Source organism: Pagrus major, chromosome 8 (assembly GCF_040436345.1).
Source record: "Pagrus major chromosome 8, Pma_NU_1.0".
In the NCBI taxonomy this organism is placed as follows: domain Eukaryota; kingdom Metazoa; phylum Chordata; class Actinopteri; order Spariformes; family Sparidae; genus Pagrus; species Pagrus major.
The window spans coordinates 25906485-25933869 of NC_133222.1; the positions used below are offsets into that span (position 1 = coordinate 25906485).

Here is a 27385-nt window from a genome sequence, read left to right on the forward strand (position 1 = left end):
GGGACAAGTTGACATTCTGGTCCATTGAAACGAATGGTGTTTAATTGTTTTAATGCGATATTGACAAAGGTAAAGTGTTAATCGCGCTTCGACAACATCAGCTATTGATGAACGAGCTCATATGTGTCAAAATACAATTATAATAGCAAAAGTGGGACAATGAAATGAGGAAACACCCCCTAAACTGGCATTTTCTGTTATACAACATGAACAAGTGCAAATTAATTATACTTCATGCACGGACCATGCATCCAACCTCAGACCACATTCAAAGGGGCCACATTGAAGGATCACCTTCTCAAGTGACGTCGTCTGTGAAACAAGAAGAAAGAGAAGCCACAACAACAATTGTTGTTGTATACTGTTTTCTGATTTCTACTTGGTTCACTGTAAGCAAATTACATATTTTGGTTCTCTTAATTTGCCAGTGTTTGCAGCAGATGTTTGTAAACACACTGTTTGTTTCAACTGATCTAACTGCTGAACTAATAACCACAGTATTCCGAGACTCCCTTAAAAGATTGCAGAATTTAAAGAACTGTTGAGTGAGGAGAAGCTTAAAACAATCAAGAGAGAAATAGTGAGTTTCTAAAAGGCTCAAACAGCAGAAAATATGCATTTGTCTTTCAATGAACAACAGTGTTTGTGTTCATGGTAATGAAGGAGGCATGTGTGTGTTGTGTGTGTGCGTGTGTGTGTGTGTTAGTGTGCATATACATTCACTAAAGAGAGGGACTTTTGTGCCACAAATTCCTACACTGGATATTTAATCTTCTCTTCTCTTCTCTTCTCTTCTCTTCTCTTCTCTTCTCTTCTCTTCTCTTCTCTTCTCTTCTCTTCTCTTCTCTAGAATGTCATCCAGCTGTCAAAATATCTTGGACCAACTCTTAGCTTCATACAACAGCACGAGTCAGCAATTTAAAAATCTTACAACAAACAACAATAGTATTTTTGCTGAAAATGTACTCCTGTTGCACAGAATCCACACAATTTATGTGTAAACATAAAAAAGAAAAAAGTTGAGTTTTATAGTTTAATAAGACTTGGTCTAAACTTTTTATACCCTTAAATCAAATCTTAATCAGTCCCCTTTTAAAAGTAAGAGAACATTATATGTTCAGTAAGTTGTATAGAGTTGATGGTTTGCAGCATTGAGCTGTAGTGGTCAAAGAGCAAGATTTCTCCATTTTGACTGACCGGTCAGAGTTCTGCTTGCGGTGCATTGGCGGTTAAATCAATGAAGATTATTGGTATTTATGCTGAGCTGTGATTGCGACATAATGAGCTTGTTTGTGACATGTATGTGTGTGTGTGTGTGTGTGTGTGTGTAGTAGTAGTAGGAGTGTAGTGTAGGAGGGGTGGTACTAGAGGGCCAGGACAGGGGCAGAAAGCTATTTCTCTGAAAGTACACTGTAATTTTCTCTGCCTTTCTTTGAGCCTGGTAAGGATGAGAACAGCACTTTTCATTGTTTATCTTCTTCCTGTGCTGACAGCAATAGCACAGGCAACACCAGGTAAGAGAACACTTTATTTTACCTCACACAAGGAAGGACATTTTGATGCACCAGACACTGCCGTGTAGTTTGTTATACAATTCTCAAATATCTTCTGGTGTCAAGAACAATACAAATTAAATAAATAATTACACAGGCTGAAGCATGGCTGTTTGACTCAAAGAAACCCTTCACCTTGTCAACTTCTCAGGAGCAAAAAATTGTTTGAGCTTGACCGCTGTCTATTCAAGGATTTTTTAAAGGGTTTCATGAAGCAATAAGTGGATTAAGGAATTTTCCACACCCACATAATCCATGGATTAACATTACAGTTCAGTTTTGAGTTTAACCAACTGATGAAAAAACTAAATAAATAATCTGTCTGAATGTGTTTTCACATTCTTTAAAGCGTACTGTTATAGATTTTTGAGAAGGTTTTGGTCCATCAGATTAAATATTTGACACAGTAGCGTTCTGTAGCACTTAGTTTTTCCTTTCATTTACAGTTTAGTACTAACAGGAGAGATCCAAGACTCAATGCTGAGGCAATCAAACTGTGACTCTGGAAGGTCACTGCCAACAAAACTTTGTATGTAAAGCAAAATGTGTTTTAAAAGGGACAGATCCATCCCAAAATCAGAAGTACATATTTTTCTTCCCACCTGTAGTGCTATTTATCCATCTAGATTGTTTGAGTGTGAGTTGCCAAGTTTGGGAGATATCAGCCGTAGAGAATCCTTCTTTCCAGTATAATGGAACTCGATGGCACATGTGGGGCTCAAATGTTTTAATTTTGGGGTGAGCTGTCCCTTTTGACATATATTAGGGATGTACGATAATTATCAGGCCGATAAATTATCAGCCAGATAACAGGAAATTTTAATTATTATCTTTTATTCTGATAATGAAATTATAGCCGATAATTTCCCCCGATACAGTAGGTGGCACTATGCTGCTTAAATGTTAGTTTGCTATTGGCCACTAACACAGAGAAGATGAAGAAGAGGGGGGAGGGGGAATAGAATGCTTGATGCTAGAATGGATGGGCCGGAGGGAGGGGGAAGGGACACTGCTGTTCGCTCTGCTACGATTGGTTGTTACCTCATCAGTAACTTACAGTGAAATACCTAATCACAGCAGCATTAAAGAGTTTCTGACAGAGATTTCAGCGTGGATGATTTCGGTATCTGATTGCTCTCGCGCAAATCAAATATTCTCTGGTTGTGCTTGTGTTTTGTGGCAATACAAACAGCCAGCAGTGGGTCACACAGCAGATTGCCAGCTGTACTTTCAACAGAAAAACAGTGTCTCTGGGCTGGATAGAGTGGACAGGCCAGGTGTATACAAGTTCTTACAAAAATGTAAACAAAAAATTAGCGTTTTTTTATCGGTTATTGGCTGCAAGAGGCAGGTCATTATCGGTTATGTGTATTGATTCAAAAGATTTGACTTTAGCTCAAGTTTCAAGTCTCTGCAAGATAATGTTGATGTTCAGCACACTGAAAAAAAATTAAAAAGGGTAAAACAAGCCTTGGAAAGTGAAAGTGATAATATACATTAATTGTGTCCTTGCAGTAACACTGGTATGGTCCGTTAACACATAAAACACCCACCTGTATCTTCAGCAGAGATCATCGACCCTGTGGTCTCTTTGAAACATGGCCGAATCAGAGGGGAATACGGGATAGTGAAAGGCACAGAGAGGAGGGTGAAGCAATACCTCGGAATCCCCTTTGCCCGCCCCCCTGTGGGGCCCCTCCGCTTGGCTGCTCCCCAGGATGCAGAGCCCTGGGAGGGGGAGAGAGATGGCACGCAACAGCCCCCCATGTAAGACTGGGTGACCTGGGTTCACCAAAGGCCACAGAACATGGCAAGATTTGACTTTTTCTCTCTGAATAACACACACTTCCTCTTCGTCTCTCTTTCTATTTCAGGTGTATCCAGGATCCAGAGATAGTTGTGAATGTTTCTAGGACCATGTCAATGCAATACACCCCACCAGAGCTTTCAGAGGACTGTCTGTATCTGAATGTATACACTCCAGCTGAGGCAACAAAAGGGGCCAAACTTCCGGTGGGTTCAAGAGACAGCTTGTGTTTACTGGTGTGGACAACAAAACAGAATCTTCTTACAGTTTAAATGCAATCCAGTAGAAAAGCCCTGCATTAAACACTTTGTGATCGGAGGGACTAGCTTATCAGGATGTTGTACTGGACTGAATTCAAATGTAAGGTGTTCATGTTATTTTGTCCACCCCCTGTATTTATGCTGAGTATAGAGCTGCTCATTGTGTAATGTCAAGTGTGTTGGCTGCTCATTAACTTTGTTCAAACTTCAGGCTTCAGTGTATGTTTGATTTTACCATTCATGGGCAACACTGTTGGTAAACTGTTGGTAAATAGTATCACATTGGTATCAGCTTGGTTAGCTTGTTGATGCAAACATGTGATGCTGCCTCTGTTTATTGTTCAGATGAAGATATATTGTCTGTTTATCTTCTAAGACAGAGGATTCTGCTTATTATTTTTAAATATTTTATTGCGGTTTCATGTGAGCAAGATATACTGAAGCTAAGCACTGTGATCATGAAAAGCCGGCAACTTCCCCACTTCAACTGTTTAAAATAGTTACACTTTGTAGCAAAATCTCAATCCTTGTGCAATTGTTTTAGAGGCACCACCTCCGAAGAGGAAAATTGAAATCAAATCAATAATTTCTTAAGTTATCAGTCAAATATCTAAAAGTGTGACTTCTTGATTACATTGATCTCCGTTCTTCACTTCAAAGGAATAAACAGAACCACGACTGTGTCTAAATGAAAATGTTTATTAAGTAGATACTAACACAAATGATTTTAAATGAAATGATTATCAGACATGAATATTTACCAAATACAAGCAGTCAAAATGATGATAATGAATTGAATGAGGAAGTGGAGAATGGTGGAGGAAAGAAGGTTGTATATACTGGTAGCAAGATTATAAAAAACAAACTCAGTTGGCATTGAAACTGGATTATCAAATTAAGAAAAATCGAAACTAGCACGCAAAACAAAAACACGGGTAACAAGAGGATGAAGATCAAGAGTATAAATGACTAAAACTAAGAGAGAAAGAAAAATAAGAGGCCAAAAACCTCTGTCTCCAGCAGTTTTGTGTTTGGAGGATACGGGTATGGTTTCCGGTCGATCAACCAATCAGGACTCGTTTCTGTCCTTTCATTGTTTGACACCGTAATTCTCGAAATTCTAGATTATTAAAACATGGAGTTTTGTGTGCTGAAAATACATATATATGTCGTACACCATGATCCATTAGAATATAAAGAACAAGTAATATGTGAACCAGGAGTATATAAACAAGGGAGAGAAACAAAGAAACAAAACATTTATATGAGTGAATTCCTCTTTTAGGTAAATTATCGTGAAGAACGTTAACGTTGTGTAACTAACTGTTTAAACAAAGAGTAAATAGTTCCTAACTGTATGACTAAACAAAATCGGGAATCTACAACATTTCCTTTACTAATTGAAATAATCATCCATACATGGTCAGTAGATATTGTCATTCACTAACAAGACCAGGCCACATTTTAACGTTATGGTAGTTTATTTGAATTGGTAGAAGACTTTGGGAGGATAGGAAAAGCGGCGTCGGGGTTGTTGGATGAAGGAAGGGGGGTCGTGGTTGTTGGATGAAGGAAGGGGGGTTTGAGGTTGATGGATGAAGGAAGGGAGGTTTGAGTAGGGTTACAGATTGGCTGGACTGTCTAGGAACCGGGGAGGTTGAGACTCAGAATGGGGGTACGTCTCAATGGGCGCGCATCTTAGTCGGCATGGCCTTCATTGTCACAGTGGTTCCTGTGCTGGAATGGCCTGGGTCCCTGTTCTGGAGGATCTTCTTGCCATGGGATGGCGATGTCGAAGGCTGGGCTGCCGGTGATCCTGTGAGAGATGATAGTGGAGAAAGGAGAGGGTCTGGGTGAGAGGGTTGTAAGAACTTGAGACGAACGGGAGAGAAATGGTTAGGCTTGCATATATAGATTTCGCAGGAGATTGAATCAGGGTGACATAGGTGATCGGGTTAATGCGGCACAGGTGGTTAGGCTGACGAGACGCAGGTGGTTGGATTGATGAGATGCAGGTGGTTTGATTGGTTGGGCCTGGGTGGCAGATCAGTGAGGAGGAGTGGCATGGTCCAGTTCCTGAACCTTAGTTATAATAATTCCATGTATTGTCACATGTTAGAAATGCAACGAAACCCTTAAAGTAATAACTTGGGCATGGAAGGTGTTAAAACACTGGGATTTCCTTTATCTTGAACAAGATTTTTTATTGAATGTGATGAGCATAATGATAAATGAATAAAACTTCTCATACTGATGTAACCCGGTTAAAAAGTATGAGGTAATAAGTGATGCTGGGAGTGTCATTTAATAATCAAAGCATTTAAGAAGTTATTATAACAATGTTAAAAGCAGTTTAAAAAATGTTATATGTTTATTGTTTTATTTAAAAGATGATGTATTCCTGAAAACTGTCAAAACCAGCATTTATGGGGATAATAGCGATTGGCCAGAGCGTCAGGTCTCAGGTGTTTCAGCACGGACGGGGGGGGCACAGGCCAGGAGAGAGCGGGCAAGATGTAGCTAAGGAGTGAGCGGGACCCAGAGATTTTCTGGGTTACGTTGTGAGTTAGAAGTGCACAAACCAGTGTGTAACTTGTGTCTTATGATTGTCTGCACGACAACCAGTGAGAAGAGTGACAAGCTGCATATTGAGAAATGGGAGGAATTTCTACACGAACTTCCGAGACTGTTTACGTTTTGTGCTACTGCTAATGCTAAAGCTAACGCTTAGCCACCTGGAAGTATAGGACTGAGTTAGTTCATTACAAGTGAACTGACAGTTCAAGTTGATTCCCTCAGTCGACCAGATTGAGAGGTTTATCCGCTGTTTTCGACCTGAAGACAGAGCTTGGAGCAACCAGGACTTTGCCCGTGAGTTTTCTTGGCAATGTGGAAGGAGAAAAGAGAAACCGACGGAGTCCGTGTTGAGATGCTGACCTGTGACTGTTGGAGTAAGGAAGGGACAGGAACATTACCTCAGGTATCATCCATCGGCCATTAAGTTTGGGCCTCAACGAACACGAGCACCGCATCGGGCCTGCTACTTCATTTTGGTTTTATAATACTTTTAATTGCTGGCTTTAGATAGCGCATTAAGGTGTGTGTGTGGGCCCACTAATTGTGTTTAAGTGACTTTGAAGTTGGTAAATTGAGGGTTTTGGAAGTAATCCATACATTTTATTTTGAAGGTTTAAGAAAAGAACAGTCATAATTTTATTTCATTGGAACTAGTGATTTTTCATTTAAGTAAATAATTGAGACATATTTTTCTAAAACCTTGTGTGTGTTACTTTATTACTTACCTGGAAAGAAGTTATCATTTCATTCTAAGAGAGACCTATCCAGACCCATTTGGTTAAAAATCTTTATTAAAACTAGAACTTAAGAAAGGTGAATTCATAGGTAGGTTAAAAAACATTTCACGTGTGTACTTTAACAAGAAATCCAAGATAATAATTAAAACTGAGTTAATCAGGGTTAACAATATTTGATAAATATCTTAAAAGAACCCAAAAGCCCTGCCCTCATCAATATGACTACTGAGGGGAGCGCTACACTGATTTTAAAGGTTGCTGCAAAGGTAGAAGCATTTAACATTCAAATCAGTCTGGAATGCAGGCAGATTTATGATCTTGGTTATTATCTGCCTAAGCTCCTCTGTAAAGGGAAAAGGGGGGTCTACAAAGTTTCATGTGTTCTGTGGCAGATAGAGATTCATGCTGAAACATGAATTACAATGTTACATGTTTATAGCCATTAAACAAACATCCATCCATCCATCACTGGGGGGCTGGAGCCGATCCCAGCTGACATTGGGCGAGCAGTGGGGTACACCCTGGATAAGTCGCCAGTTCACCACAGGGCCGACATATACAGTGGCCTGCAAAAGTATTCATACCCCTTGAACTTTTCCACATTTTGTCACGTTACAACCACAAATGTAAATGTATTTTATTAGTATTTTATGTGATAGACCAACACAAAGTGGCGCATAATTGTGGAGTGGATGGTTTTCAAAATTTTTTACAAATAAAAAAACTGAAAAGTGTGCCGTGCATAAGTATTCAGCCCCCTTTACTCTGATACACCTAAATAAAATCCAGTGCAACCAATTGCCTTCAGAAGTCACCTAATTAGTAAATGGAGTCCAGTCTAATCTCAGTACAGCTGTTCTGTGAGGGCCTCAGAGGTTTGTTAGAGAACATTAGTGAACAAACAGCATCATGAAGCCCAAGGAACACACCAGAGTAGAGCAGGTTTAGGTTATGAAAAAATATCCCAAGCTTTGAACATCTCACGGAGCACTGTTGAATCCATCATCTGAAAATGGAAAGAGTATGGCACAACTGCAAACCTACCAAGACATGGCAGTCCACCTAAACTGACAGGCCGGGTACGGAGAGCATTGATCAGAGAAGCAGCCCAGAGGCCCATGGTAACTCTGGAGGAGCTGCAGAGATCCACAGCTTAGGTGGGAGAATCTGTCCACAGGACAACTATTAGTCGTGCACTCCACAAATCGGGCCTTTATGGAAGAGTGGAAAGAAGAAAGCCATTGTTGAAACAAAGCCATAAGAAGTCCCGTTTACAGTTTGCCACAAGCCATGTGGGGGACACAGCAAACATGTGGAGGAAGGTGCTCTGGTCAGATGAGACCAAAATTGAAGTTTTTGGCCTAAATGCAAAACGCAATGTGAGGCGGAAAACTAACACTGCACATCACCCTGAACACACCATCCCCACCGGGAAACATGGTGGTGGCAGCATCATGCTGTGGGGAAGCTTTTCTTCAGCAGGGACAGGGAAGCTGGTCAGAGTTGATGGGAAGATGGATGGAGCCAAATACAAGGTAATCTTGGAAGAAAGCCTGAGACATGGGCAGAGGTTCACCTTCCAGCAGGACAACGACCCTAAACATACAGCCAGAGCTACAATGGAATGGTTTAGATCAAAGCATTTTCATGTGTTAGAATGGCCCAGTCAAAGTCCAAACCTAAATCTCATTGAGAATCTCTGGCAAGACTTGAAAATTGACGTTCACAGATGGTCTCCATCCAATCTGACTGAGCTTGAGCTATTTTGCAAGGAAGAATGGACAAAAATTTCAGTCTCTAGATGTGCAAAGCTGGTAGAGCACATACCCCAAAAGACTTGCAGCTGTCATTGCAGCGAAAGGTGGTTCTACAAAGTATTGACTCAGGGGGGCTGAATACTTTTGCACGCCTCACTTTTCTGTTTTTTATTTGTAAAAAAATTTGAAAGCCATGTATCATTTTCCTTCCACTTCACAATTATGCGCCACTTTGTGTTGGTCTATCACATAAAATCCCAATAAAATACATTTACGTTTGTGGTTGTAATGTGACAAAATGTGGAAAAGTTCATAGGGGTATGAATACTTTTGCAAGCCACTGTAGGGACAAACAACCATTCACGCTCATATTCACACCTACGAACAATTTAAGCCCTTTTCACACAGAGACTCTGCATTATTGACACAGTAAAGGCTCATCTTTTCTCCGCCTTTGTTTGTTCTCACTGAATCATAAGCGTAAAGTGTGGCATTTCATACAGCATGCAGGTGCTGCGGAACCAAAAGAGACGTGATGCTACACATCATGTCATTGACATCCATGTGTTTTTTTTTAATGTGTTTTCTGTGTCCACCTGTTAATCTTAACATGTAGCCACCGACTGTTTATAATGATATGGATGCAGTTATAATGTGTTATGATTGAGATCCTGACCCACCATGCATCGTGGAAAGTGACAAAGTTACCTTTTTTGCTCTAAATTACATAATTTCATAATTGCCATCAGTAAACAGCTGACCCTGTTGGGCTTTGCCACAAAAAAACAGCTGTTTTTTGGGGGAAAGTTCACTGAAGTCTTGGTCTGGAGGGCTGACTGTCATAGTGATTTTTTTCAATACAAGTTCCCAGAGACAGTAACTACAACAACACAATAATGGAAGGAGACAAAGACATAGTGAGTTAAAGTTTTTTGCTCAAAATCACGTCACATAATCACCGCCATTGAACTGCGGGTACAGATATTGTTTCCTCGGGCAGAAATGTGATGAAGAGTCGGTAGGACAGACAGCATGACAGACACTTTTCCATGTATAACTGCCTTATTTTTTTCCTAATATAAGTTGCCAAAGACACAACCAGTTACCACATTACTGTTGTTTGGTCCTGTAATGTTGCTTTGTTGGTTGAAGTGTGGGACATTTCTCTTTTATTTGATGAGTGAAGAATCTGTTTAGCTGTCAGACTGTGAACACCATCAGAACTGTAATCACCCCCTGATCTGTGCCTCTGGCTTTCCCATTCACACAGATGCCATCGCGCCTGTGATGCGGCTCTGATACTACCTCCGCATCTGTAACTTTCACACAGCCAGCGATGCATTGACTCGGCACATGATTCCCACATCTGTAACTTTCACACAAACAGCAATGCAGAGAATCTGCGTATGAGTCCTACACTGAAGGGCAGTGTGAATGGGGCTTTAGAGTAACTGATTAACCTAACTTTTTGCATGTCTTTGGATTGCTGAAGGAAGCCGGAGTACCCGGAGAGAACCCACGCAAAACAAACCCATGACTAATAATGAGCATAAATATAATCCCTTTGTGCCATGCATAATACTCTTCGGCCAGATTATCTGCAGTTTAATAAGCAAAATTGACTTGGACATGCCCTAAACTCATTTGCGTCATGCACTTTAGACCAAGTACTATAGATCTTTTAAATAGGGCCCTGTTTTGCAAGTGCTATGTACTATGTCAAAGGCAACTGGACTTGTTTCAGTTTCTTGAAGACATTTCACCTCTCATCCAAGAGGCTTCTTCAGTTGTAACTAACTGTAGTGGAAATGCAATCTTTAAACCTTGTGTGGGTGTGTCCTTACATATTATAAAGGGAGGGAGTCATTAAGGTCACATGTGAACTCTGAGTTTCAGAGTCGTTAGGGCAACATGTGAGTCGTTGACCCAACTGGCCTTCATGTGGTTTGTTTGGGCTAGGTGAGCCCAGGTGTGAATGGTTGTTAAGCTGTCTGGGGAGGGAACTCAGTACAGCATTGTAGGTGGGTGATATGTAGTGTCATAGGCCATCTCCTCTGTTCAAAGACGGTTGTTCCAGTTTGACATAGATGGATTCTTTTATGATTCTTTCAAACATCTGTCTTCTCTGGCAAGGATGTTTACATTGTTGTCCTCAAAGGAATGATTTTCCTCCTTCTGATGTAAGTGGACAGCAGAGTCTTGACCTGAGGAGTTGGCCCTCCTGTGTTGTGCCATTTGTTTATGGAGAGGTTGTTTTGTTACCCCAATGTACAAATCGGTGCAGTCCTGGCTGCATTAAACAGCATAAACTACATTACTCTGCTTATGCCTTGGTGTTTTGTCCTTAAGGTTGACAAGTTTCTGCCTCGATGTGTTGCTTGGTTTGAAGTGAACTGGGATATGATGTTTATTGAAGATCCTCCCGAGTTTCTCAGATAATCCTGCAACATAAGGAATGACAATGTTGTTACGTTTTTCCATCGCTTCTTCTCTGTCTGCTCTGGATCTTTTAGAGGTTTTGACAAAGGCCCAGTTAGGGTAGCCACAGGTTTTAAGATTTCCTGGTGTGCTTCTCTTCCTTCTCCTTCCCCTCTGTCTTTGTGGGCATGGTCCAGAGGACTTTCCTTGACTGGTTTGACATGGGAGATGTAGAAATTAGGATGGATCCTCCAGGTCCTAGGAAGCTTGAGCTGGACAGCTTTTGGGTTTACCACCTTGGAGATGGAGAATGGGCTGACAAACCGGGGAGCCAGCTTCCAGGACTCCACTCTGAGAGGTACATCCCAAGCAGAGAGCCAAATCCTTTGTCCAGACTGGGCGGCAGACCATCACCACCTCTATCCCAGGAAATAGGCAGTTGGTATCCGAAGACACAGATACTCAGGCGTCACCTTGGCTGAGGACAACTTGGGTAGAGGAATTAAATGAGGAATCTTGGAGAATCTGTCCACCACTGATCAAAAAGTGGTGTTACCTTCTGGAGTGGTAACCCAGTGATTATGTCCAGGAAGACATCTGACCGTCCCTCAGCGTGGGAAAGGCAGAGGATTGAGGAGACCAGCAGGAACTTGGGAGGAAGACTTGTTCCAGGCGCAGGTTGCCACGTACTCTCCCACCTCCCTATCCATAGCTGGCCACCAGAACCACTGCTTGATTATGTAGAAAGTCTGGCTAACCCCTGGGTGACAGGCAAATAGAGAGGTATGGGCCCAATGGACAACCTGAGAGCGGACAACAGAGAGAAAAAACAGCCTGTTTGGGGGGCAACACTCAGTAACAGGGACATCCTGATTAGCATTTCTAACCAGCTCCTCAATTCCCCAAGTAACAGCCCCAACACAACCGGAGGAAGATATAAGGGTTCTTGATTAACTGACTCAGGGTCAAACGGAGTATCAGGTTTGACATTCCTCGAGCCAGAATGATAGGATAGAGTGAAGTTGAATTGTTTAAAAAATAAAGCCCACCTCACCTGCCCGAAGTTCAGCCTCTTCGCTGAACGGATGTACTCCAGATTCTTGTGGTCGGTCCAGATAATGAATTGCTGTTTGCCCCCCTTCAACTATAGTCTCCACTTCCCCAATGCCACTTTAACTGCTCGTAACTGCTCCCGCTTACCAACGTTGTAGTTCCTCTCAGCAGGGGATAGTTTGCAGGGGAGGAAGGCACACAGGTGGAATTTGTTGTCGCTGGGAGAATGCTGGGACAGAACGGCCCCAACTCCAACATCAGAGGTGTCCACTTCTAACACAAATTGGAATGCTGGGTCTGGGAGAGTAGGATGGGAGCCATGGTGAAACTGCATTTTAGCTTCTGGAAGGAGAGCTCAGCCTGGGGAGTCCAAACAAACTCAGCAGCAGGTGAGGTTATGGAGGGGAGCACTAATAGTACTGAAACTTCTAATGAGTTGATGGGTTGTCTGGTCAGTGGAGAAAATCAGGATTTCATCGCAGTATACAAAAACAAAGTCATTGAACATGTCCCAAAGTACATCATTCACCAGGGTCGGAAGGCAGCAGGTGCATTTGTGAGACCAAGCGGCATGACCCAATATTCATAATGGCCACTAGGGGTGTTAAAGGCAGTGTTGTATTCAGCCCCCTTCCTTATCCTTACTATGTGGTGAGCATTTCTGAGGTCGAGTTTAGTGAAAGTCTTAATACCTTGTCATAGTTCAAAAGCGGATGGAATGAGAGGGAAGGGGTACCTGTTCTTGATGGTGATGTCACTGAGGCCTTGGTAGTCAATGCAGGGATGTAGAGACTTGTCTTTCTTATCAAAGAAAAAGAAGCCGGCGCCAGGCAGACAGGAGGAGGGTCGGATGATCCCAGCCTAGAGTGAGGCAGTGATGTACTGATTCATGGCCTCCCGTTCTGGCGCGGACAGGGAGTAGAACCAGTCCTTAGGCAGGGAGGCTTCATACAGAAGGTCAATGGCGCAGTTGTAGTCTCTGTGTGGAGGAAGCGAGGTGGTTCAGACCTTGTTGAATATCTCTTTAACGTTGTGATAGCATGGTGGAACCTTTGAGAGATCCGGGTAATCTGACTCGGAGGCAGGAGTAGCAGGTGAATAAGTCTCAGTGGTGACAGGAGGCACAGGGCTGACAGAGTTGACTTGTTCTAAGGAGATCTGGGGGGAACAGAAGGGAAAACAGTCCTTATAACATCCCTCTCCCCCCTCAGTGACAACCCCAGTAGACGAGTTTATGTGGAGATTATGTTTTGTCAGCCAGGGATAACTAGGGGGTGTAGTAGAGAGCGGAACAGATGAAAACTTAGCTACTCAGATTGTCCCTGGGTTGTGATAATCTGGATGGGCTTGGTGCGATGGGTGATCCTGTAGAACAGCCTTCAATCAAACGCACTGGCCTCTAGGGGTTAAGGGAGAGCACACACAGTTAACTTTAACTGATTGACAAGTTTCCAGTCCATAAAGCTTTCATCAGCCCCAGAGTCTATAAGCCCTTTTATCTTTTCAGAAACAACAGGTGTACAAAGTTCAATGTCTGTAAGAGCTTGCATTCTGAAGGTCAGAGAAGATGTTTAGCTCACCAGTGTTCTCCTTTTCACCGGCGAGCCTGGTCTTTTAAGGGGCAGGAGCTCAGGTAATGACCCTTCTGGCCACAGTAGATGCACCTCCCCTGCTGTAGACGTTGATGTCGCTTCTCAGGGGTCAGTTTGGCACGGCCCAATTGCATGGGTTCCTCCCTCCCAGCAAGGGGAGCTGTCCTCTCAGGCAAGGGAGAGCGCAGATGTGGAGAATGCTGGGGAAGAAGCCCTTCGCCCTCGGGGGATCCCTCCGGAAAGTGGGGGAGAAGAAAGGCCGGACCCTCTCCTTCTGACATTCCCTCAGGCAGTGATCAATTTTAATAGTCAGGGCAATGAAGGAGTCTAGGTCGTCCGGACGATCTAGGGCAATGAGTTGATCCTTCAGTGATTCAGATAGTTCATGGTGATAGTCCCACTGTTTACCTCGGCAAAGGTTCATCAAGGCCCTAGCGGCATCTGGATCTGGAGTTGAGTGGTCAAACACTCTGGAAATGAACTTATGTTAATGAGCTTTTATTTTCTGTAACTCTTTTCTTAGTACCATATAACATTATTAGCGATAGATAACAGAATGAAATCCCTTCTGTTTTCACATATAGGAACAGCATGTTCTCTGGCACAGTAAGTCCATCAAGTACAGTCTCATTGTCATTGCTGAATGAGCATCGGGTGTATGCATGAACTCTGTTACTGCTTGTTTCCATGGTTTGTGCATTCTGTCAGTAGTCTGTATACACTCTTTCAATACCCTGTTGAATCTCTCGATGGCTCCATTAGCACTAGGATAGTAGACACTGGAGCACAGGTGCTTTATCTCTCTCTCGCACAAGACATAATAATGGGGAATCTGTACATGGATGGTGTCATTTTTCCACAGCTATTAAACTGTGCAATCAGAATTTACTTCAGAATGAGTTGAAGCAAAAAAGTTGTCTCTTGCCAGTTTAACTGACACTTCCATTGCTTTCAGTGTCACATATATGCTAACATTTAAAATGCTGTAATCGCTGTATCCCTTGTTACAGAGATCCCACTGCAACAAAAACATTTCATTACACCAGGTTTGTTTTTGTACTGAGCCAAACATAATGTTTGTGATTGCAGAACCAAAAGAGGCGTGATATGTAACACAACCGGCCTAACATTCAGAATAAGACATATCATTTTTTTCCAGAGCTGATGATAGAAGTTAATAAGGAGTGAGACATCTCACTTCTCTCTCATCTCTGTTCTGAATTGTTGTGAACACCTTAAGTGAATGTAAACAGTACAGTTTTTTAAACAAACAATCTAGTTTAAAATGTGTAATCTTGTGTTTGTTATGCATCACAGTGAATGTTTTAAAGTAACTTAAACTATACTGTGTGAAGAGGTCAGTTTTTACCAGTAGGCTGCTGTCTTGTGCTTTATGTCAGGTGATGGTGTGGATCCATGGAGGAGGTCTGGCAATGGGTGCAGCTTCTCAGTATGATGGCGCTCCATTAGCTGCTTATGAAAACATAGTGATGGTTATTATTCAGTATCGCCTTGGCATTCTGGGATTCCTGAGGTAAGGAACTGTGTTGCTCATCACATTTCTATCACAGGTTTTGAAGACACAAACTGAAACCATCCACAGTATCACAGTAACCATTTTTGCAGACTTTTCTTAGTGAAATAATTTCTGACAATCCAAAGCAAGTTTCTTGACTTTTCCTGTTCCAAAGCACTGGAGATGAACACGCTCAGGGCAACTGGGGTTTCATGGATCAGCTAGCAGCTCTGAGATGGGTGCAGGGAAATATTGAGGCCTTTGGTGGCGATCCACAAACCGTCACAGTTGCTGGAGAGTCTGCAGGAGGCATCAGTGCATCCATACTGGTAATAAAACTAATCCCTGGAGGAAAACATGCTAAACACACATTTACACATTTTAAGAGTGTTTTATGAGAACCTCAGTGCTAATAATAGCTGTAATTTATTTTTGAGTGCATCTTTGGTTTATTATTCATTATTTCCATTTGTTAAGTAATTGCATATGTATCTTGCTTCATGAACAGACTCTGTCTCCACAAGCAAAAGGACTATTTCAGAGGGCAATTTTTCAAAGTGGAGTAGCTACTCTTGGGACCTACACTACAAGCCATCCTTTGGGTCATGCAAAGGTACTGTAATATGTAAACTGGGTTAGCATGGATTTAGAAAAAGAATCTCTGAAACACATGCTCATTGATTTCAGCATGTGCTTATAGAATAGTAATACATAAAACCGCATTAATTGCCTGACAATATTATGCTTCATTATGTTCACTGGCTTGCTGCTAACTTGTTTGGTGCTTGGCATGTATTGTGTAGAGGGTTTATTAATCTTTAAAGTGAAAATAGCTTCCTACAGCTGCTGGAAAATAGGTTAATGAGAGCAGAGTTTAATGCCAGAAAACCAAAATAATGATCCAAAATAGAAGTTCCATACCAAAAGTTCCATAATGCTTAAGGGAACTGCAGAGTTTGGTGATGATTCTCTGTGTAAATTACACGTGATCTACTGTTACTATAACCACTTTCATTAGTACCACTTTACAGTAATGTTACCAACTACTCAAGTCTAGGGTGAAGGTTCAGTAATCATTTAACATTAATACTAGTCCTAACCTGGAATGTGTAGAAATGGGTGAAAACGAGGAAAGAAATATAATTAGCAGGAACTGGTTTCCAAGACTGGAGAAACAACTGAGTTAGCTCACCTGTGAGGGGCAGCTAGCATGTTAACAGCTCCATCATCAAAAGCCTCAACAGCACTGGTCTTTACTCCTGTGAGCAGTGTGCCCCTTCGTGTCTGGAAGTTCAGGTCAGGTTTGGTGGTCGGATCCCCGAAAATAAACAAAGCTGGTTTTCCACAAAAGTCCTTCTGTAGAAGGTCGGTATCGCTGAAGAAAAAGAGAAATTATAATCCCCTATCACTCCTAACAGTAATCTGTAGCCCCTTAAAGATATAACATTTCACAAAACCCATCAACTTTTCAGAAACACATCTCAGAACACACAACAACTGACCACAGTTTAACGTTAAGGTAGTTTATTTAAATTGGTAGAAAATTTTGGAAAGGATAGGAAAAGGGGGTCGAGGTTGTTGGATGAGGGAAAGGGGTCGAGGTTGGTGGATGAAGGAAAAGGGGGGGTCGAGGTTGGTGGATGAAGAAAGGGAGGGGTCGAGGTTGGTGGATGAAGGAAAGGGGGTTCGAGGTTGGTGGATGAAGAGGGGGGTTTGAGTAGGGTTACAGATTGGCTGGACTGTCTAGGAACCAGGGAGGTTGAGACTCAGAATGGGGGTACGTCTCGATGGGCACACGTCTTGGTCGGCGTGGCTTCGTCATCCCCTCTGTGATTCCTGTGCTGGAATGGCCTGGGTTTCTGTTCTAGAGGATCTTCTTGCCATGGGATGGCGATGTCGAAGGCTGGGCTGCCGGTGACCCTGTGAGAGACGATAGTTGAGAAGGAGAGGGTCTGGGGGGGAGGGTTATAAGAACTTGAGACGAACGGGAAAGAAATGGTTAGGCTTGCCTGTATAGATTTCACAGGTGATTGAATCAGGGCGACATAGGTGGATGAGTTAATGAGGCACAGGTGGTTAGGTTGATGAGACGCAGGTGGTTGGATTGATGAGATGCAGGTGGTTTGATTGGTTGGGCCTGGGTGGCAGATCAGCGAGGAGGAGTGGCATGGTCCAGTTCTTGAACCTTAGTTATAATAATTCCATGATTTGGAGTTTTTGGCTGGATTTTCTGTGTTTATGGCCGAGCTCCACTCAAGCCAGCCACCCGTGCTCGACCTCAAGTAACCCCTCTGCTCATGAAGCCTCCCTGCACTCAGCTCCTGCTAGCTATTCACCTACACTATTACCTGACCCCTTTTGACAATAAATTCCTTTAAACCTTGCCCAGTCTGTTGTCCACTATTGGGTCCTGCAAAAAACCCACCAACCGTCACAACAACATTTCAAAATGGGGTGCCCCAGTGGCTCAGTAGCTCAGCTGACCAGAGCTTGAATCTGAAACCTGTGGTCCTTTGCTGCATTTCACCCCCCTCTCTCTCATTCTATTTCCTGTCACTCTACAGCTGTCCTGTCTGAATAAAGCCATGAACTATATATAATATGATATTATTTCCCTGTGATAAACTGGCGACTTATCCAGGGTGTACCCCAAAAAAAAAATTTGAGTTTTTAAATGCTACTGATCAGCGTTACAACTATCAAACACTAGATTCAGGATACTGTGGCCCTCTTGTGAAGTGGTCAAAAAGTAACTATTTATAGCAGCTTTCATATATATTAGAGTAGAATAAGCACAGATTATCTGTCCCTTGTATTAGAGTACATTCACTTAGTATGCATTTGTGATTTCCTTTAATCTCTCCCATAGATTGTTGCCAACATTACTGGATGTGAGCGCAGCAGTACAGAGGAACTGGTCCAGTGCATGAGGGGAAAGAGTATAGATGAGCTGGTTGATGCAACCAAAAAGGTATATGGTCTTTTGAAGATATACAAACAGATGTTATAGATTAATTGAGTTTAATTTGATCGTGCTAACTTTGTGTTTTATTCTATCTCACATTTTCTGGATCCTTTTGTCTTTAGGGTGTAGTTCAAGTTAAATTAGGAGACCAAAACTTCCAACAGTAGAATGTCCTGATTTTATTCACAGATGGAAGAACACTGGATTAACCAAGACCAAAAGTAAAAAATGCTAGATGATCACTGTAATCCAGACAACAGCTATCTATTTGGAGGTGTTTTAGTATATCATAGAACCTCAAAGGATTTACCATTACCCACAAAATGGCAGCCTGTAAACACTCTTGGCTGCTAAACATGCATCTGTAAGATTGGTTTCCCTTCATCCCCTTGGTCCATACTGCACTGATTTTCAATTAGAGTAAGTTCTGTTTTGTGTTTAGATGAAGATTTACCTGGGAGCCGTGGTGGATGGCGTGTTTTTGACAGATACAGCAGAGGAGCTTCTAAAGAGGAAAGAAGTGATGAAGGTTCCAGTGATGATGGGAATCACCAACCATGAGTTTGGATGGATCCTACCTCAGGTCACACATTTTCACTATGCTTTCATTCCTAATGCTCATACATATTATACTTTACCCAGCCTCTCTGACAACTCAGTACTTCCTATTATTTATGTGAGTGACAGTCAGTGTTCTTGACTGACAGTGACAGAGTTTTCTTTTTCTTGAAGGATTTGTATACATTTAAAGCACTGTCTCATGTTGATCTCAGAGCTTTGCGCCTCCTGGCTGGGAGCACGGTATGAACAGGGAGTCTGTGCTGGCAGTGGTGAACATGTTCAATCCTGCAGGGGTGAGCTCCATGATAGCTGTTACTGCTTGTTGATGATAATGTGATTGATTGATTGATTGATTGATTGATTGATTGATTGTATTTAAAGCTTGAGAGTTGTTTACCTGAAAACCTGATGGTAGTATTATAACATTTTAATTCAATTTTAAAAACTGAATTTGTCCCTCAAGGTTAAAAGGTTTAATGGGTCATTTAACTGTCATTTTACAATACAGGCTTGTACAACAAAATGTAAGTTGTCGTCCCTTTATACTACAAAAGAAAAAACCCTCCGTAGTCTGGTGGTATGGCAGCAGATACTTCTGTATCTTTTTCCAGACAGCAACAGTGTAAACAGACTGTGGCTGGGTTGGTGTTGACTTTTAATATCCTTTGGGCTCTGTGCAGACATCTCACTTCACCAATATCACTGATGCTGTGTAGATGGGCACCAATGATGTTCTGGGGAGTTTTTATTACCAGCTTTAAGGCTTTCCTGTCCTAGGTCATGCATGAAACAATCCAATCTATGATGTTTCCAGTCAGGATGCTAAGTGGGGCATTTTGAGACAAGCGGACACAAATAGACACAAACAAGTCATTCACACTCATCACACACACTCCAAAAATACACAATCTGATGATTTTAAAAATGGTTGCACAGGTTAATAGCTGTGGCCAATACTGCAAAGAAATATTTCTTTAAAAAGTGCTGAAAGTATAAGACAAGTTCTAACACATATAAAACTGCCCTTTTTGGAATATTGTTTTCTGCAAGAAAAGTTAAATTACCTTAAAAAGTCTTCTCCTTCTCACTCAGTGAAAAATCCAGAATCTATGAACATGCAAATATTGGTATTCTAGTTTCCACAACACACGTGTAAGAGCTGTTTTTCCAATAATGTGAGAGCTGAGGTTAACAACGCGTTGAAAACTGAAAAAGAGCCATAAAACATTCAGTATTCTACATTTTACTTCACTAATATGCCTTTTCCCCAATGCAGCTGTATGTCCACTGTATCTAAATCTGTGAACAAACAAGTATTTGAAGGGAGTATTTTTAGTTCTGGACAATTTCACACATAGCTTGAAGACTGTTGATATTTTGGGGGACATTATTAGTTAGTTTTTATATATGATCATATCTCACATCACTGACAATGAAAGATTTTACTTAATATATAACATTACTTATGGAAATAATCATTTTTATCTACTGCAAATATATATAAATAACTAACAATTATGTGTATAAGGTAAAAAACACAACAGTGGAATCAGCTTAAATTACATTTGAGTACAGAAAAATGCAAGATTATTTCCCACATTTAATATTTAGGAAAAAGTAGCGTCAAAGTAGAGTTATTTAAATATGATAAGCATTATAAATCATCATTGTTGAAAGCCAGCACAATGAACTTTGGAATTTTAGAGCCTGATATTAGAAAATAAAAAAATCCAATATCGACATATTGGCCAATATATACAGTTTCTTTTGTAATATTCCATCAAATATGATATGAATATGATATATTGTCAAACACTTGTGACAAAGATATGTAATGGAGGCAGGATATTTTACAGTTTGTAATTCATCTACAAAAATCATTCTGAATTATTTTTCAGTTTTCATATCACCACATATCAGACAACATATACACCAATACTGATAAATCTGTGAAAGGCCAATATCTGTCGTTAGCATCAGCCAACCTATATATCGGTCAGTTTTCTTGCTGCAACATTTTGACCTACACAGATGTCATCAGAAAAAAACAAACAGTGATCTCACACTGTATTCATCACATTAGATGTGTATATTGACACACATTTCAGCTGAATATTAAATGAGTCAGGCCCATCTTCCAGCTGCACCACTTTTCTTCAGATACATGATCAGTGGCTGATAAGGTCAGGACATCATCCTTCTTGTTGACTGACTCAAAAAAGTCCTGTAGAAAAACATCACTGCCTCACAGTGACTTATGATGGTCCAACCTTCCTCCCTATTCCAGGCCTCCTCTGCCAACAGCCTCATTGCAGATGAATACCTGAAAGATGCCAAAACCCCAGAGGAGATCAGGGACGGATTCACTGAAATCATGGGGGACCTGCTGATGACGCTGCCTGTCGTCAAGGTGGCCGGATACCACTCAGGTTAGAAGAGGCAAAGCACAGAAAGATCCTCTAACAGCACTGTGAATGAAGAGAAACAGATGTGACCTGTCTGTATCATGTACAGAGGACTGATTAATCATTTTGTCAGTGTTGGTGTAATATGCTGGTGACCTGATGATGATTACACGATGCTCCTTTAATCTCAGGTCAACCTGGTAAAAGCAAAGCTGCACCTAAAAGAGTACATGCACCAGCCTGTATTGATTACCTGCAGGGATTATCTACTTGCTCCTGATCTTTAATCTTCATCTCAGCCCAGTAACACCCCTCTCACCTTCTCTCTCCTTGGTATATTTAGATGCGGGTGTTCCAGTTTACATGTATGAGTTTGTATACCATGCTGAGATATACAGACACAACAGACCCAGCTTTGTGAAGGCAGATCATGCAGATGATGTTGGCTTCATGTTTGGTGGATGTTTCTGGGATGGACATATAAACATCATTGGTAAGTTAAATGTAATGTGCTGCCCACAATATAGATTTTTTGATTAGACTGGCTTCACTGCTCCTATCTTTTCTCATTACTTGTTAGGGCTCAGTAAGCATGAATTGAATATCTAGCAAGTTGTGGGACTTGGTGAAATAAATGAAGGGATGAACAGATGGTAGACCACATGGATACAACACAAAACACTGCGGTCCCTTCAGATTATGGTTAATGGGTATCAGTATTTGGTTCATGGTCTCCTCCTATCCCATCTTCAGGCAACATTACCAAGGAGGATGAAAGACTCTGTAGGACCATGATGACGTACTGGGCCAATTTTGCCCGTACTGGGTAAGTAATCACTGAGAAAAACATGTTATTAAATCTGCACTAATCAATATTTGCTAAATCCAGAAAAACAGATGAAAGGAATATGAAAGGGGTCACTTGCAGGGACAAACCCACAGAAAATTATCACCTGAATCTGATATCTTTCAGCTTATTGTTTTGGTTTATGGCCAGGACTTTATTTATTTTATTAGTCTCACTGCTTTATGAATGCAAATGTTGCTCGGTGTCTACTGGGTGTGTAAACAGGCAACTGTTTACCAACATGTTCCATCCCCACCCTATTGGTTGACTGTGAAAGCATCATATGATGTCACATACTTACGTTTCTTGATAGACAGCAACCTTTAGTGGCCATAGTAATTATTACGGCGGCAAATGAGGAAGTGAGATTGAAGTAGTATAAAGAGCGAAAATGTTAGAGGATGAATGGTTGGGTCAAACAAGCACAGACTTTACAGGAGGCCACCGTTCATGTCCAGTGTGAAAGCGAAAGTCGACCGTGAGTTATTTTGACTTACTAATGTAGTTAAGTTACGACATGTACACAAAAGTTAAGTTACATACAGTATGTGTAGTACCAGGAACAGAAAACATCTGTACGTAACTGCTAAGGGGCAGGAGGAACCCTTAAACCCTTAGTAAAGATATTAGTGTGACATAAACTATGGCTTCCTCAAAGAGGAACAATTAGCAAGAGACATATACTGTATGGAAAATAAATCAAGTTTTATTAAGATTTATGTCATTATAACATCACAGATACATATATATATATATATATATATATATATATATATATATATATATATATATATATATATATATATATATATATATATATATATTAAAATCCCAATTGAAATAGGAGGCATGGGATAGATATATGCTAGGATGTGAGGAAATAGAATTCACTATCCACATGTAGGAAGGTGGGGTCAAAAACTATATATCCAAAAAATATACACAGTATACACGCAGAAGGTACAGTTTGGGAAAGCTTTCCTCTGGTGATCACTCTGTACAACACAGAGATTCCACCACAACAAGGTGCGCCCAGCAAATCAGAGGGCTCTCTAGTGAGCCAAGCAAACTTTTAATCACTACCCGTGTACACTCACAACCTAGATTCCCACATATGTAATATGTTTTTTTCATCCAAACTGGATGGTGCAGCAGCAAATAAAAAAACCCCTGCAGGCTGCAACAAAAGTGTGACATATATGCTTTACATTACATGTACAAGGTTGAAGTTATAAGCATGCAGAGACAAAGAAATGAATATACTGTATCAATATGAACATATGGAGTACAGAGCGATGGGAAAGTTAATCAGATTGATGGAAACATTTTCAATTTTCAATTTACATAACAAATGAAAAAAGATAAATTAATTTCTAGTACACAAGATATCTGAAATTAACATCCTATTCTAGGCGATGAGGTTTAGACAAAAAAAAACATATAGAGAGGGGGAACAAACTTTCATTCTAAAGGCTGATCATATGAAATCAGTAGGAGACATTTGTAGAAGATTTTCTTTGCTACATACAGACTGCCGTAATGCCTGTAGCTGCCATGTCTGTATACCTCCTCAGCTCTCCCAACAGTCCTGGTCTGGTCAACTGGCCTCAGTATGACATGCAGAAGCAGGAGTATATGGAGCTGGGCCTGACACAGATTGTGAGACAGAAACTGAAGAAGGACAGGGTCCATTTTGCGGTCACTCTCCCTCAGAAGCTGGAACAGTTAGCAGCAGCAGTGGCAGCCAAACCTGGAAAGTGATCTCTGCTATTTGTCCTATTGTTTTATTGGTTTAAACATTTATATACCTATTCACCAAAACTAATGTTAATTCTTCTCTGTTTTAGAATGGATTTACTGTGCTTCTTTACCATGTGTCTGTTTTTGACATGTACTGTTTAACATAGCTGTAATTAAAATAAATCATTTTATTGCAAAGAAAGGAAATGTGTCTGTGGTTAAAACACCCTGATGGCTTAGTTTGTAGATGCAGTTCAAAGGGAGTTTTACAGAGATCATGTGGGTGAGTGAATGAGAGTGACATTTCCCATAAATTTGGAAATTAAATTAATTTTCCCATATACTCTATCACTCAAAAGTTTGGGGTCACCAAAAAATGAATGGGGTTGAGATCCCTCAATTATAGACAGAGTACCAGCTGACTGCTTCTTCCATAAAATTGTCTTGCATAGTTTGGAGCTGTGCTGCTGCTTTGGGTTATGATCCTGTTGTAGGATGAAGTTGATCCCAATCAAGTGCCGCCCACAGGTGATGGCACTGTGTTGGAAAATACAGTGAAAGCCTTCCTTATTCAAGATGCCTTTGACTCTGTATAAATTCCCCACTGTACAGTTCCAAAGCACCCAAGACCATCACATTTCCTCCACCATGTTTGATAGATGGCGTCAGCATTCCTCCAGCATCTTTTCATTTGTTCTGCATCTCAAGTTCTTGAGATCCAAACACCTCAAACCTCAGTTCCTCTGTTCAAAATACGTTTGTCCAGTCTTCCTCTGTCCAATGTTTGTGTTCTTTTGCCCATTTGAAACCTTTTCTTGAATTGGTCAGTCTCAGATATGGCTGAGGCCAGCACACCAGAGTCACCTCTTCACTGTTGACGAAGTAAATGAAGCTACCAGTTGAGGACCTTAGAGGCGTACTCAGTGCTCCTTATGATTTAAAAATAACCAAGCAGACTATGGTGTATTGCATACTTAGACGTGCAATATGTAACTTCTGCCGCTAGGGGGCTCTCTGTCAAAACAAAAGATGCTTGCGGAGCGGACCGGGGGGCAGGAACCGCTACTCTGCTGCTTAGAGCCGGCTAGAGATTCTGGATTCTGAACAGCCAGGACCTCTGGAGAATAAACATCTGAAGCCACTTCGGATTCTGCTCTGATCCGGAACTCTTTATCTACGGGAGGGAAGATCGGAGATTAATTTTAAAGTTTAGGGATTAAAAAGTGGATTTATCGTTACTTGTGTTGATCAACCTGCTGCTGCAGCGATATGTATGAGCTGCTCTGTCCTCGGGTATCTGTGTTCTGTAATGTTGACTGCTGACTGGAGCTGGAGGGGAAATTAACTACATCAGAGAGAGGAGAGAGGACCAGTGTCTGGTGAGTAGCGGTACTGAAGTCCAAGACAATTCCGACACACACACATATCCATGTGGCACACAGTATACTGGCTGTGTGGGGCAGAGAAACACTGCATGAGTAACACAAATAAAGACAAATGGTCCTGACATCAAACTCGTTAACATTTTGCATGATGTAAGTACACAACTTAACAAAATATATAACAAAGGGCTTTTCGCCATTTTAATGCAGAATTAATACATACCCTATTATACTTGAAATAATACTATAAAAGTGCAAGTACTCAAGAAAATGACTTATTTCCAGTAATTTGAGTAGATGTACTTATTTTCACCCATGGTTTTATCATGATCAGTTTGGATTAGCTGACACAGTGGACCACAGGAATGATAGCTGTGTCCTCTGTGCATGTAGGCTAGATATTCCATTCAAGATGTATCAATTTCCAGCTATAATTGTCTTTAAACACATTAATAACGTCGAGACGGTATCAATTAAATGATATTTTATTCAATAAAATCGCGTTTTTCTTAAAAAAAATAATGAAAGTAACCCCAAACTTGTTCAAATTCATCATGGAGAAACATAGGCATACATCATCATGTGCTTAGGGATATCGTTATTCTGCACAGTTAGTATAGCTGGGTTTGCCCCTCGTCCAGTTAAGGTAGACGAAGGCTAGGCACATTTCCGGGCAGATAATTAAAACAAAACTATAGCGCTGCAACAGAGCAATGTTGAGCAGTGTACACTGAAACTATAGTATTCCATTATAAAAAGCATTATTGTGTTTTTGAAAATATTTGACAAGAACATAAACAAATGTCATGTAATCTTAGTTTAAGCGCAGCTTTGTTAATGCAATGAAATAGTCCAGCCTTTTATTTTGAAAAAAATGTAGAAGACATTTTCGGTAATATTCGTGCTGACTTGACACAGCACGACGGCTGCTTGGTTTGCGCTCATTGGCTGTGCTACTCGTCGACGTCATTGGGTTCCCCGTTCATCATGCGCGCTCCTCTCTGCGCATGCGCTCTTCCGCGACCAAAACCTGCGACGTACTAACAACATTGAGGAGCAGCTCTGTTCTCCTGTCAGCACGGGACATTTCATGTAAGTACAGCTGTTACTTATGTCAATGTCAATGAAAATGTCAATTAAGGCATTCGAGACTTGTTCTTTAACGACTTGTAAACGCCATTTTGCTAACATTTCTGTCGATTTGTATATTATTGGGATCAAAGCGGAGGGTTAATTCTCCTCTTGTCATCCTATTTTGGCCGCAGTCGTTTAATTAGAGTGTATTCGATGCGTGTTTGCTTTCACGTATGGATATACGTCCATGACTGACGTGGGGTGTCCCTGTTTGTCTGAAAATACCAGAGTAACGCTCCAGGAAATGTCAGCCTTTAGCTGTGTTTACTCAGTGCTGCTTCCTATCTCAGCTGTCATGTGCGCCCAGTCCGCCAACTTCTCCCCGCAGGTCAGCGTCGGTGTCAGTTTATAAAATATGCTTCTCACTGTGGGAGTCCAAGCACCTGTTTCATTCGTATGTTTTTAACTCTTCCTATTTTATTTATTCACAACAGATTCTGGCTGTTACGGAGAAAGGTTAACCAAACCTCATTCAGTTTGTCATTGACCAAGATTTATTGCAAGTGAAATAGCACACAAAGCTTTTTGTGAATTGGCACATTTATGTTCAGCAGGTGCAGAACTCAGCACATTGTATTCATAGGTGACCTCAGCTGTTGTAATTCGTCCACTCCTAAGCTTCTTCAGTGTAACGTAGGCACCAGGTTTTTCGTGGAATAAGAAAGGCAGTATCTCTGGTTATGCTGTATCAGTGTTGACCATTTGTTTTTAAACTGTCCATAATGAGTCCCACAGTGTTATAGGAGTGCAACGCTGTACCAGTGTACCACTGCTTCTCAAAACCTGGAGCCTACATTACCCACAATGCAACTTAGCCACTGACTGACTCCACAGAGCCGATTTATCAGGTTACATGCAGCTTCCTCTGGAGAAACAAAGAGCTTTATACTACCCTCTTCACATATGCAGTAGTACTCCCCAACACCTTTAAATACACTTTAATGTGACAAAATTAATGGAATTACCCTTTAATCACATATATCCATACTACAATTTTAAATCAGCATTAACACTACTTATCTTGTTCCATTATATAGAGATTTGCCAATTAAGAAAAAGGCTAACCTGACTAAATATTACT

At 41.1% G+C, this 27385-nt stretch overlaps 2 protein-coding genes across 3 annotated transcripts in view; both read left to right on the forward strand.

The window, feature by feature from the left end:
• Positions 1-1330: 1330 nt before the first annotated feature.
• On the forward strand, positions 1331-23995 carry ces3 (carboxylesterase 3). Of its 2 annotated transcripts, none has more exons than XM_073471688.1 (13): positions 1331-1514; positions 3119-3320; positions 3428-3566; positions 15155-15288; positions 15446-15599; positions 15779-15883; positions 18140-18241; positions 18678-18818; positions 19009-19089; positions 21084-21225; positions 21545-21694; positions 21955-22027; positions 23623-23995. In XM_073471688.1, exons 1-13 carry the CDS (start codon positions 1448-1450, stop codon positions 23807-23809), a joined length of 1677 nt encoding a protein of 558 aa, XP_073327789.1. In that variant the 5' UTR covers positions 1331-1447; the 3' UTR covers positions 23810-23995. The 2 variants fall into 2 exon arrangements, with proteins under 2 accessions (XP_073327789.1, XP_073327790.1); XM_073471689.1 differs by having other exon boundaries at positions 1400-1514; positions 3122-3320.
• A 2212-nt stretch (positions 23996-26207) lies between these two features.
• The window catches only part of kiaa0513 (KIAA0513 ortholog), a 31621-nt gene continuing 30443 nt past the window's right edge, over positions 26208-27385 (forward strand). Inside the window, exon 1 of the mRNA XM_073472164.1 lies at positions 26208-26262. The gene's annotated coding sequence lies outside the window, so the exon portion shown is untranslated. The remainder of the gene's footprint in view (positions 26263-27385) is intronic.